Raw genomic sequence first — 11,899 nt, 5'->3', positions numbered from 1 at the left:
CGCCGTCGAGCTAGGGGGGCATGGTTTCAGCAACCAGCCCCCGCCTCTTTGCCCATTTTCGATTATCTGGGAGTGACGTGCGGTGACGCGCTGCCAAGATGGCGACAGCCGGCTCCGCCTACTTTAGGGTTCAGAAACGCTCTTCGGAAACCTACAGGTTACGTCATGGACATTATGTCCATGTTGTTATACAGTCTATGCTTTCCACCCACGGCGTCGTTATTGTGTTTTCGCAAGCGACAACAGTGTAGCAGTTCTAATGCCATGGTTCGGATGTGTGCTCTCAGAAAACCGTATATAAGAAGTTTAAACTTCTATGGTTTAAAACGCATGATTTCAGCGCGATAAACATGAAAATTAGAACCAATCAGATGTTTCTTAGCAGGTTCGAGCTGTAATGGCACAGCTCTATTCTGGAAAAGGGGGCGGGGAGCAGCAGCTCATTTGCATTTAAAGAGACAGGCCCGAAAAACAGTGTGTTTCTGCTTCCACTCAAAATAGGCATTTTCAAAATGATATAATAAATGATCTGTCGAGTATTTTGAGCTGAAACTTCACATACACATTCTGGGGACACCAAAGACTTATATTACATATTGTAAAAAGTGGCATAATGTGTCTCCTTTAACGTCAAATATAGCCAGCACATGTAGGGCTTAGAGGTCTGCTACCGGACCTGAGCCCGACGGGTCCCGAAATACTTTCGGGTTTCGGGTCGGGTTCGTGTTAATGTTAAATGAATAGCTTCTGGTTCAGGTTTATAGCTAAACTAAAACTATATGCAGGCTACGCTGCTTTCATAGACGCACGCACACACAATATTATACACGACAACACAGCACGGTAACTATTATTAGTAAAATAGCTTCGACAGGCTACTGACTCGCAGCGTTATATTTCTCTGCAATGAGGGGTAAAATCGCTGTTTTTGAAGGAACTAAACCTCATTGCTTGTAGAGAGAGACGCGCAGACGCAGGTTCACACACACAACTTTCATCTCTCTCTCTATCTCTATCGCTAATTCAAAAATTAATGTAAAAACTAAAATGAATTGTAAAACTGAAAGTATTTTTTTAAATTGTGTTCAGCACGGTGGGCCGAATTTGAATTCGTGACGGGCCGCGGGTTGAGAACCACTGGCTTATACTGACCGTTGCATCCAATCGTGAAATACAGCATTTTTTTTTTAAATTGGCTATTGTTGTGGGAAAAAAACAAAAAAAGATTTCGGTTTCGGGCTCTAAATTTAACTGTGCCGCTCGGGTCGGGTCAGACGTCTGTAGCTAACTCAGTGGTGCGTAACAGAAGACCACAGATGATGCGACCCACTGGCTCCCGCAGCTCCTACCTGGTGCTCAGCGGCCAAAACCTGGACCTGGAGTGCATTGTTCAGGGCCTGTAAGTCAAACCTGCTCTGACTGTGTGTCTTTGAGAGTTACTTCCTTGAAAAGTGTCCAGTATGTTTACATCCTTCTCTCTTACTCACTAGCCCCTCTCCCAATATCCAGTGGATCAGGAAAGATGGAGTCCTGTCTGAGTCCCGCACATCCAAAGATAGTTATGATCGAGTTCTGCGCTTTAAGAATATCTCAGAGTCTGACAGCGGCGAGTACCAGTGTACCGCCACAAATCTGCAAGGCATAATCACTCACACCTACAGCGTCACTGTAGAAGGTACTGTATGCTTCACACTGCCAGATCACATCCTCTCCAGATTTAGATTTAGATGTGGGGTGTGAACTTGCGAACATCTATGGGAGGATGACTTCAAAAACAAAAAAACTTAAAATTAAACTGAACAATCTCAGGCAAGAGTTACAGTGTGAACTTATTAGTGTATTATTGCTTGGTAAAAGCTTTTTTAGTTAGTTTAGTTTATTGTCCTTTCGGAAATTCTTTTTGTATCTGTGGCAACTCTTCAGTGATCAACAACAATAATTAACAATACAAACATCAACAGGTTACAACACATCACAAATAAATACAACCAGCATCAAACAGCATCCCTCTCACAACAACAGAATCACTGTCATAGATGTAAAATGACAACTGTGATATCACAAAAATTTATTTAACAGCGCTATATTGGATTATATAAAAGATCTTTGTGCACGGGCAGTCCGTAATAATGGTACCCTGTACCTTCGACCAGATGGTAATAACTCATATTCACCACAAAGAGGATGAGATGCATCGTGAAGAATTGTATGGCTTTTCCTCACAGCTCGAGATTCACATAGTTTTATCAGACTATGGTGTTGTTTACCTGCAATCTTACTAGCCATGTTAACAATTTAATTTTCTCCTGAAGTGCCTTGAAACAGGCACCGTTATTCTATGTGGTGACAATTTCAACTGAAACAGGAAGACAGGGCGAGACTTATCGAGCAGCCCCGCCCCCTTTTTAAATTAGCCAATAGCATTTTGTTTATATCTGCACGGGTCAGAGCCGTTGGGCTCGGTAAGCCGCATTTGACAGCCACAGTCTAATAGATTACCCCTAGATTCAATATTAAACTCGCAGTAAAACAAAATAGTGATCATAATCATGCTGAGGCTGTGTAGTTTTAAAAGTGTTTAATATATGCCGACTCGCGCATATGATCCGCTCCGTGCGATCTGTATTTTCATCCCGGCCCGGGACGATAGACTTGATATCATTACGTCATCGCGAATGACGTCATTACGTTAGGGCGTAAAAGAACCGATGAACCGTTTTTTTGAACCGGTTCATTGAAACGAACTGTCCGAAAGAACCGGTTCGCGGAAAAGAACCGGACTTCCCATCACTATCGCTCATATGATCCGCTCTGTGCGATCTCAGCCACCGCTTCAACTTATAGTGTAGGGGGCGGGCGCTTCGGCTTCTAGAGAGCGTTTGATTGGTCAGAAGATTTGATGAGAAGATGTACCTTGTGAAGTAAAAAAAAAATCGTTGAGCCGTTTTGGCGGAAGTGACAAACTAAAAGCTTTGAATGCTTATATCTTCTAAATGCTAATTTTGTCACTGTTTTGGAGCACACTGTCTTATAAATAACCTTAAGACTAATATATTGATACTAACATTTAGATTTTTAGAATTTTGATTTCATGGGGACTTTAAAAAAAAAATGTGCCTGCGATGCGAAAAAATGCAGTTTCACATACATACCAAATCATAAACGCCTTAAGAACATGCTATAAATGTCTATTTGACATGCAGTTTTGTTTTGAGATGGCACATGAGCTAACGACCCAATAAACAGCATACATCTTCCACATGAAAACGCGTATATCAAAACAGCGCGAGGCGAACCTCAAGGGATTGCACCCTGAATATTTCCTAAAGAAATTCCTTTAAAGGTCGATTGCTTGCCTGCCTCCACCTTCTGGGTCAGAGGTCTACGGTATAAAGCAAACTAGCAAAGCTGAGCTGGGGAGGAGTCGAGTTCCGCTACACAGGCGCGCGTTCGAACATCAGAACATATTTGCATGTAGACTACGTGTATCATGTCTACAACTATGACTACGAGCAGCTCACAGTTTAAGGAATAGCGCTTTTTGAACTCGAATAAGAAGATATTAGACTTTGCAATCACCATTTCACTAATTCTACAGATTTTTTGTATAATATACTGTGTCGTCGAGAGATTGCTTCTGATTTGCCCCAGGGATTCAATAAAACCGGATTCTTTGTGGTGTTAAGCAGTATCAAACTGGTAAGACTTTCTTTCACGCGCTTTGCAATTTTTGTTTTTTGAAAGATTAATCAGCTATTACGTTAACATACGATTTCTTGCATAACTACCACATGGCTCTTTATAAGTGTTTGCTGCCTTGAAATCTGTTGTTCAAAACGATCTGTACAAAAATGATCACGTGCAGTTTATGAATGCAACCTTGAATGCATTGTTAGATTTGTAGTTTGCACTTTCTTTGTTTAACATATCCAAGAATGCAGTCTTGATTATATGAGCAGCTGGAGCACGTTGCCATCTATATCACATTACAGCTCCTTGAGATTTGTTTTGCACGCCATGTTTCACGTTTTTGGTCGCGTAGTCATAAGAATGTTTACTGTATATGCGATTAGATTAGTTATGAGATAATGGGGATAAAGAAGCTGCTGCCACCAAGAATTCTGTGAAATGGCACGGAAGTGGGTTAAATGGGGGGGGGGTTTCTATCCCCCTCCTTCTCAGTATTTATCTTGTGGAGAAACAGTGACACATCTGTGCAACAACTGTAATTTAATTTACTGTGGTCTTTCTGTACACAAATGAATTGTTTACTTTACTGTGGTCTTTCTATACACACACGAATTAGGTTTAATCGAAGATGGTATTTAGGGACCACCTGAAGTCTCCAAGCGATCAATTGCTGATTAGACCGTGTATTTTAGATGGGAGTTATGTGATGTGTTTGAGTTAAAACAGCTAAAACACTCACTTACATCTGTAAGCCACTTACCAAATATCATCTGAAATACCATACCCCACAGCCATGTCCCTTGGGCTCCTTATCCCACTGTTTTGAGGTGGTCCTCTAAAAATAGCCCTTTTGCCATTCTTAGCAACAGGAGAGAGTAACATGCTGGGGAACTGAAAGAGATCTTTTTGTGCAGGTCATTTTCAACAGACACTGTGTCAAATGCTCCATCTTGATTAAATCACCTTTTATTTATTTTTTATTTATTTTAAGTTCTTATGTTGTTTAAACATAATGCAAAAGGGAGCACTTGATGTCCAACCAAAAAGTCACCCACAACTGTCAGGACTTGTTCTTCAATTCATAGTTGAAGAGGTTTGTTAAATGGTCAAGTTAGTAATATGAGAGAAGTGAGACTTCATTAGTCAGGTTTATAAACCTTCCCACAAGAACTGAAGCATGTGTGTGGAATTTGGCTGAGATTGAAGAAGACAGCCCAGTGTCTCACACTCACTTGTTTTTTCAGACACGATGGAACTTTGTGTAGCTGCAGTGCTTTTGTCCTACTTCGCTCCAGCTTTGGGTGAGTGCTGTTGTTTTTGCTTTTTTATTGGCACATTCTCTACTATACTCTGAGATTTCTTTTTTTAATGTAAAGTAGAAATCTTCTTAATTTGTTCAAGAATGTAATTAGAACAAAAAAAAGTATTTGTCCTGCACAGACTCTTCTTTAGAGATTAACGGTATATGTGTATGCATGCAGGATCAGCTTTTGGCAGGGAAATGCCAGGTAAGTGTGTAGAGGCTTAGAGGGACTGCTATGTGAGTGATTAAAAAAAGCTGAATTTCAAGTTTTTCTATGCTTCTGTCTGACGTTGATTTGTATCAAGGCTTTTTCTGTTTGTTATCGTTTTATAAAACTTGGCTGCCATTGCACTTGACTGCTTTTCTGAAATACTGGAGCAGATGGTGTAGTTTTGGCTTTGCGTGTTTTTGGCAAATTTTCTCAAACCGGTTCCAACGTGTCTCATTTCTGCTTACGAATATACCTTTCCCTGAAGCGTTTTTCTGAAACGCTTGTGAAGTAACACTACTCTCACACCACAAGGCTTGAGACTTTCAAGTGTGCCAGTGCAGCTCATGCTGTACCTAACCTTGGGTATACAGTTCTGCTACTCCATTTGGAGAAAGTTTTGACAGGATGAGACTTGATTGACCTCAGAGATTTTAAGTATTGCTGCTGTAATGTTTTCTGTTGAGATTTGTCCACTTGTAAAAGTTTCAGTACTGTAAATCTAGCTGATCCATTTAATTTCTGGGAGAATTTCTGCATTCTCAGACTCTTTGTGTGCGTTTGTGTGTTGTTGCCAACACAAACATTTGAATGCACCATTTAAGCACTCCAACACTGTCGGACTGTGCAGTGTGCACTCAAGTAAATACTACACACATAAACGTACATGAGCAGCATTAAATAATGTTTTTGTACACAGGAATGTTAAAGTGTTTGCATCAATGCTTTGTCCATTGTTTTTGGAAGAGATGGAGGGAGAGTGAGCGAGAGATCATTATGGATGACCAAAGTCTTACAGTCAGGCCATTCATAATGTTTAATGGGAGATTTGGAGCGATGCCTTCTACATTCTTGTTTACAAAGAGAAGCCCCTCTGAAAAGACTTATTAAAAACACGTAGGGTTATTATTCCACTGATAAATTTGTGGCATAAAATGGTGTCACATATTCTAAAGTAACATTTCTGCCAAATGTCTGTTTAATACTAATAAAAAGTATTTGAAAAGAACTTGTCAAAATATTAGAATTAATGTTTTGTTCTTTGAGATGAATTCCTAAAATAACCTTCCTGTGTAATGTAAATCTCATACTGAGCTTTAAATTCACATTAAGTTGATCTGGCATAATGAAAAGAAGCTATTCATGTTGGCTGTCACAGTGTGAGCATTTCTTTTGTTTCGTTCATGCTTGTGCACATGGTTTTTGAAGATATTGCCATATTTTAGATTTTTTTTTTTTTTATGGCTGTATGTGTGTCTGTGTCCAAACACATTTACTGTTGAAATGTAGTGTGCAACCGTAGTGTGCAACCATAGTGTACATTTAACATTGTAGTGCACTGCAATACTTTTGTGCCAGCTTTATATTAAGTAGTTTAAGAATCACTGCAAGTTCTATATTAATTTAATTCGACTGCACTTTATGATTCTTCTCCTCTGAAGGGGATAAAGAAGCTGCTGCCACCAAGAATTCTGTGAAATGGCACGGAAGTGGGTTAAATGGGGGGGGGGTTTCTATCCCCCTCCTTCTCAGTATTTATCTTGTGGAGAAACAGTGACACATCTGTGCAACAACTGTAATTTAATTTACTGTGGTCTTTCTGTACACAAATGAATTGTTTACTTTACTGTGGTCTTTCTATACACACACGAATTAGGTTTAATCGAAGATGGTATTTAGGGACCACCTGAAGTCTCCAAGCGATCAATTGCTGATTAGACCGTGTATTTTAGATGGGAGTTATGTGATGTGTTTGAGTTAAAACAGCTAAAACACTCACTTACATCTGTAAGCCACTTACCAAATATCATCTGAAATACCATACCCCACAGCCATGTCCCTTGGGCTCCTTATCCCACTGTTTTGAGGTGGTCCTCTAAAAATAGCCCTTTTGCCATTCTTAGCAACAGGAGAGAGTAACATGCTGGGGAACTGAAAGAGATCTTTTTGTGCAGGTCATTTTCAACAGACACTGTGTCAAATGCTCCATCTTGATTAAATCACCTTTTATTTATTTTTTATTTATTTTAAGTTCTTATGTTGTTTAAACATAATGCAAAAGGGAGCACTTGATGTCCAACCAAAAAGTCACCCACAACTGTCAGGACTTGTTCTTCAATTCATAGTTGAAGAGGTTTGTTAAATGGTCAAGTTAGTAATATGAGAGAAGTGAGACTTCATTAGTCAGGTTTATAAACCTTCCCACAAGAACTGAAGCATGTGTGTGGAATTTGGCTGAGATTGAAGAAGACAGCCCAGTGTCTCACACTCACTTGTTTTTTCAGACACGATGGAACTTTGTGTAGCTGCAGTGCTTTTGTCCTACTTCGCTCCAGCTTTGGGTGAGTGCTGTTGTTTTTGCTTTTTTATTGGCACATTCTCTACTATACTCTGAGATTTCTTTTTTTAATGTAAAGTAGAAATCTTCTTAATTTGTTCAAGAATGTAATTAGAACAAAAAAAAGTATTTGTCCTGCACAGACTCTTCTTTAGAGATTAACGGTATATGTGTATGCATGCAGGATCAGCTTTTGGCAGGGAAATGCCAGGTAAGTGTGTAGAGGCTTAGAGGGACTGCTATGTGAGTGATTAAAAAAAGCTGAATTTCAAGTTTTTCTATGCTTCTGTCTGACGTTGATTTGTATCAAGGCTTTTTCTGTTTGTTATCGTTTTATAAAACTTGGCTGCCATTGCACTTGACTGCTTTTCTGAAATACTGGAGCAGATGGTGTAGTTTTGGCTTTGCGTGTTTTTGGCAAATTTTCTCAAACCGGTTCCAACGTGTCTCATTTCTGCTTACGAATATACCTTTCCCTGAAGCGTTTTTCTGAAACGCTTGTGAAGTAACACTACTCTCACACCACAAGGCTTGAGACTTTCAAGTGTGCCAGTGCAGCTCATGCTGTACCTAACCTTGGGTATACAGTTCTGCTACTCCATTTGGAGAAAGTTTTGACAGGATGAGACTTGATTGACCTCAGAGATTTTAAGTATTGCTGCTGTAATGTTTTCTGTTGAGATTTGTCCACTTGTAAAAGTTTCAGTACTGTAAATCTAGCTGATCCATTTAATTTCTGGGAGAATTTCTGCATTCTCAGACTCTTTGTGTGCGTTTGTGTGTTGTTGCCAACACAAACATTTGAATGCACCATTTAAGCACTCCAACACTGTCGGACTGTGCAGTGTGCACTCAAGTAAATACTACACACATAAACGTACATGAGCAGCATTAAATAATGTTTTTGTACACAGGAATGTTAAAGTGTTTGCATCAATGCTTTGTCCATTGTTTTTGGAAGAGATGGAGGGAGAGTGAGCGAGAGATCATTATGGATGACCAAAGTCTTACAGTCAGGCCATTCATAATGTTTAATGGGAGATTTGGAGCGATGCCTTCTACATTCTTGTTTACAAAGAGAAGCCCCTCTGAAAAGACTTATTAAAAACACGTAGGGTTATTATTCCACTGATAAATTTGTGGCATAAAATGGTGTCACATATTCTAAAGTAACATTTCTGCCAAATGTCTGTTTAATACTAATAAAAAGTATTTGAAAAGAACTTGTCAAAATATTAGAATTAATGTTTTGTTCTTTGAGATGAATTCCTAAAATAACCTTCCTGTGTAATGTAAATCTCATACTGAGCTTTAAATTCACATTAAGTTGATCTGGCATAATGAAAAGAAGCTATTCATGTTGGCTGTCACAGTGTGAGCATTTCTTTTGTTTCGTTCATGCTTGTGCACATGGTTTTTGAAGATATTGCCATATTTTAGATTTTTTTTTTTTTTTATGGCTGTATGTGTGTCTGTGTCCAAACACATTTACTGTTGAAATGTAGTGTGCAACCGTAGTGTGCAACCATAGTGTACATTTAACATTGTAGTGCACTGCAATACTTTTGTGCCAGCTTTATATTAAGTAGTTTAAGAATCACTGCAAGTTCTATATTAATTTAATTCGACTGCACTTTATGATTCTTCTCCTCTGAAAGCACTTATACATAGAATCTAATATTGCTCTGTCTGTAATAGTTTGGCTGGCATAAACTTGACGTTTTTGCTGGGTTAGATTTAAATTGTAACACTCTTTCTCTCCCTCAGCTTCCCAAATGGATGAAATTCATGGTAAGTGTCTTCTAGTCTAGAATCAGTTTTACATTAACTGAACGTCTTATTGGCTTATTAACAGTGTTTTTAGCCAGGCTAGACCAGGTTTAATGTATGTTTGAAACTATAAGCTTTTAGTTCACAGCAGGTGTGAAAAAATGTACAAATGTTTATGGAGTCACCAGTCAGAAAGCTTATCCTCGTATGGTACATTCCATACAGTATCAGTTTGTCCATAGCATTCTGTATTTGAGAAATGGCTTGCAGATATGAAGAGAATATTAGAGATTTTTTTTTCTTTTTATTGGCACTAGAATGTTGTCATTAGCATCTTAAATTCTCTTAACATTTTACATTTTGATTGCTCCCAGACAACAGCTTTGCAGAGTTTTGATTCTAGACATTTTCATTTTTTTTCTCCCACCAGAGTACGACAAGCCATTTCATTATGGTGAGTACAGATGGACTATAGCTGCTTAGGCAGTATACATACTTATATGGATTAAGGAAATCACTTGGTTGACTTCATGAAGCTGAAAGGGGGGGAAAAATGCTTGTATGCAAAACATAGCGATTACTCTGAGGCATTTGTGTTTCTCAATGTATTTTGAGTGTAGTCATATTATTATGGGAGTTACAACTGCACTCTGATGTTTCCCATAGTGTGGCGAGCACTGTTGTTTTAAGAAGGGCTTTCAGGGCCAAAGTGCATCACCCTCCTCAGGAAACATCTGGGAAGTCAGAGAGATTTGCGTTTCCCCCACTGTTTTTCCAAAATAGATGGAAAATATTCACCCCAGGACTAAGCTTCGGTAAAACACATACGTTTGAATCTTATCTACCCCAGAATTTCCCAAATTTACTTTTTATTTTTATTTGTTTATTGTCCATTGGATTATATATAATCTGTCACATTTACAATTAAAAGCACAATGCAGACCCCTACTTCGAAATCAAACTACTAAGTACACATGGGAGTTTAGTGGTTCCAGACTGTCTCGGGGAAAGTCATTCTTCAGCTATTTTCATTGTGCTTAGTAGATTTGTTTGTGCATGTTGTGTTGACCTTAACACTCATAAGCAGGACCAACTAGAATCTGCAGAACTTTTCACATTTTCTGTGCTGATTTTAGGGGAAAATCTGTCATAATTTATTATATGGAAGTACAATAGACACTTGGGAGTTTAAAGCCTAACCAATAAGCCAAAATACTAGTAAACAAATGGGTGGGGTGTAGAACTTTGTGAATGAGTTCCAATTCTACAGATTCTGTGTGCACCTGATACAGAAGGGCTGTTTTGTTTGTGAATATGTAATTTGTGTATTGTTTTTACCACAAATAACATTTTCGTTAAAAATTTTAAGCTTCTGTGGATTGTTTCCCATTTGAATCTTGTGTCATTAACTAATAAAAAGAAAACATGCATCACTCCTGCATCTGTACATGTTCTTCTGAACCCTCTGTCCAGATTATGAATCTCTGAGGATCGGTGGTATGATCTTTGCTGTGATCCTCTTCTTGATGGGGATCTTCCTCATTGTCAGTGAGTGTCAAACTATCCGTGTACTGCTCTCAGAAAGAGAGCATCCTACCTAAGAGCTATCATACATTTGTATAGTACTTGCCATCAAATTTCTAGAATATTTTTGTAGATATAACCTAAGAATGTATCCACACATGCAGATAAACAAATATCAGTTACTGAGGGTAGACTGGTTGCAGGCTAGCGTGTCTTTCATACCCTCTAAGTTTAAACCTCTCTACGACACCCAACACCGCACCATGATTTATGGCGTTCCACCAGTACAGGGTAAAGCAGCCAGTCTAACCTTTGACACTTTGACAACTCCCACCAATCCACATAAATTACTAATGAGAAACCCTGACGTTATATAGACCATATGAGTTTGATCACAACAGGGGTGTTTAAGGACAGTTGTTTGTTTTTTGTGTACCCATGTAATTTCTTCATGTGTATCTCTAAAACACCATGTGCTTCTGAATGCATTTTTCTTGTATATTACAATAAACCACCAATGGTTTTGATCAAATTTCCGGCTTGTTTCTAATAGGTCGGAAATGCCGCTGCAAAGGGAACAAGTCAAAGTAAGTGGCGAAGAAAACAGTCATGTATTTTGTTCTATGAGAATATTCAGGCACATTTTCGCAGGCAAAATCCAGTCATTTCAATCCATGCGATCAGGAATTTCACGTTATATAGAAAGATTTCACCATCCAGATTGCACAACAGGTTTAATTTGGTCATGCGGATTTGGCACATTGAGCAACAGAAATCTGCTTGCTTTGACAATGACTTCTGTGTGATCTGTGCTTGATACAACGCTGTACTATTGACAACAGACAATTGACCCTTTTTGCCACAGATTTTTTTTATAATGTGACTGCATCTGTTCCAATGGTGCAACTAGACCAGGGGTAGGCAAGTTCGGTCCTAGAGAGCCGCAGTCCTGCAGAGTTCAGCTCCAACCCTGAAAACAAAACTCACCTGCCTATAGCCTTAGTAATCCTGAAGACATTGATTAGCTTGTTCAGGTGTGTTTGATTAGGGTTGGAGCTGAACTCTG

General features: G+C 38.9%; 2 protein-coding genes across 13 annotated transcripts in view; both read left to right on the top strand.

The window, feature by feature from the left end:
• The window catches only part of fxyd6l (FXYD domain containing ion transport regulator 6 like), a 28,655-nt gene that overhangs the window by 14,892 nt on the left and 1,864 nt on the right, over positions 1–11,899 (top strand). For 2 of the 12 annotated variants that reach the window (XM_016532058.1, XM_016532055.1), the window contains exons 1-6: positions 7,456–7,543; positions 7,724–7,750; positions 9,307–9,330; positions 9,740–9,763; positions 10,783–10,857; positions 11,387–11,420. In XM_016532058.1, the coding sequence (XP_016387544.1) occupies positions 7,492–7,543; positions 7,724–7,750; positions 9,307–9,330; positions 9,740–9,763; positions 10,783–10,857; positions 11,387–11,420 (236 nt within the window). In that variant the 5' untranslated portion in view covers positions 7,456–7,491. Of the gene's footprint in view, positions 1–3,274; positions 3,700–4,934; positions 4,992–5,171; positions 5,199–7,455; positions 7,544–7,723; positions 7,751–9,306; positions 9,331–9,739; positions 9,764–10,782; positions 10,858–11,386; positions 11,421–11,899 lie in introns of those variants that run through there. The other 10 variants (XM_016532056.1, XM_016532059.1, XM_016532060.1 and 7 more) reach the window with 10 other exon arrangements.
• LOC107723384 (neural cell adhesion molecule L1-like) lies at positions 1,291–1,740 on the top strand. Its single transcript, XM_016531966.1, has 2 exons — positions 1,291–1,399; positions 1,491–1,740. Exons 1-2 carry the CDS (start codon positions 1,317–1,319, stop codon positions 1,738–1,740), a joined length of 333 nt encoding a protein of 110 aa, XP_016387452.1. The 5' UTR covers positions 1,291–1,316.

Source organism: Sinocyclocheilus rhinocerous, unplaced genomic scaffold (assembly GCF_001515625.1).
Source record: "Sinocyclocheilus rhinocerous isolate Xijiao unplaced genomic scaffold, SAMN03320098_v1.1 scaffold241, whole genome shotgun sequence".
NCBI lineage: Eukaryota > Metazoa > Chordata > Actinopteri > Cypriniformes > Cyprinidae > Sinocyclocheilus > Sinocyclocheilus rhinocerous.
Note: the sequence above shows the minus strand (reverse complement) of the source record. Positions and strands in the feature narration are given on the sequence as shown.

Coding starts and splice junctions, on each gene's coding strand:
- LOC107723384 (XM_016531966.1), top strand. CDS start 1,317: ATGATGCGACCCACTGGCTCCCGCAGCTCCTACCTGGTGCTCAGCGGC. Junction 1,400..1,490: donor GAGTGCATTGTTCAGGGCCT/GTAAGTCAAACC, acceptor CTTACTCACTAG/CCCCTCTCCCAATATCCAGT.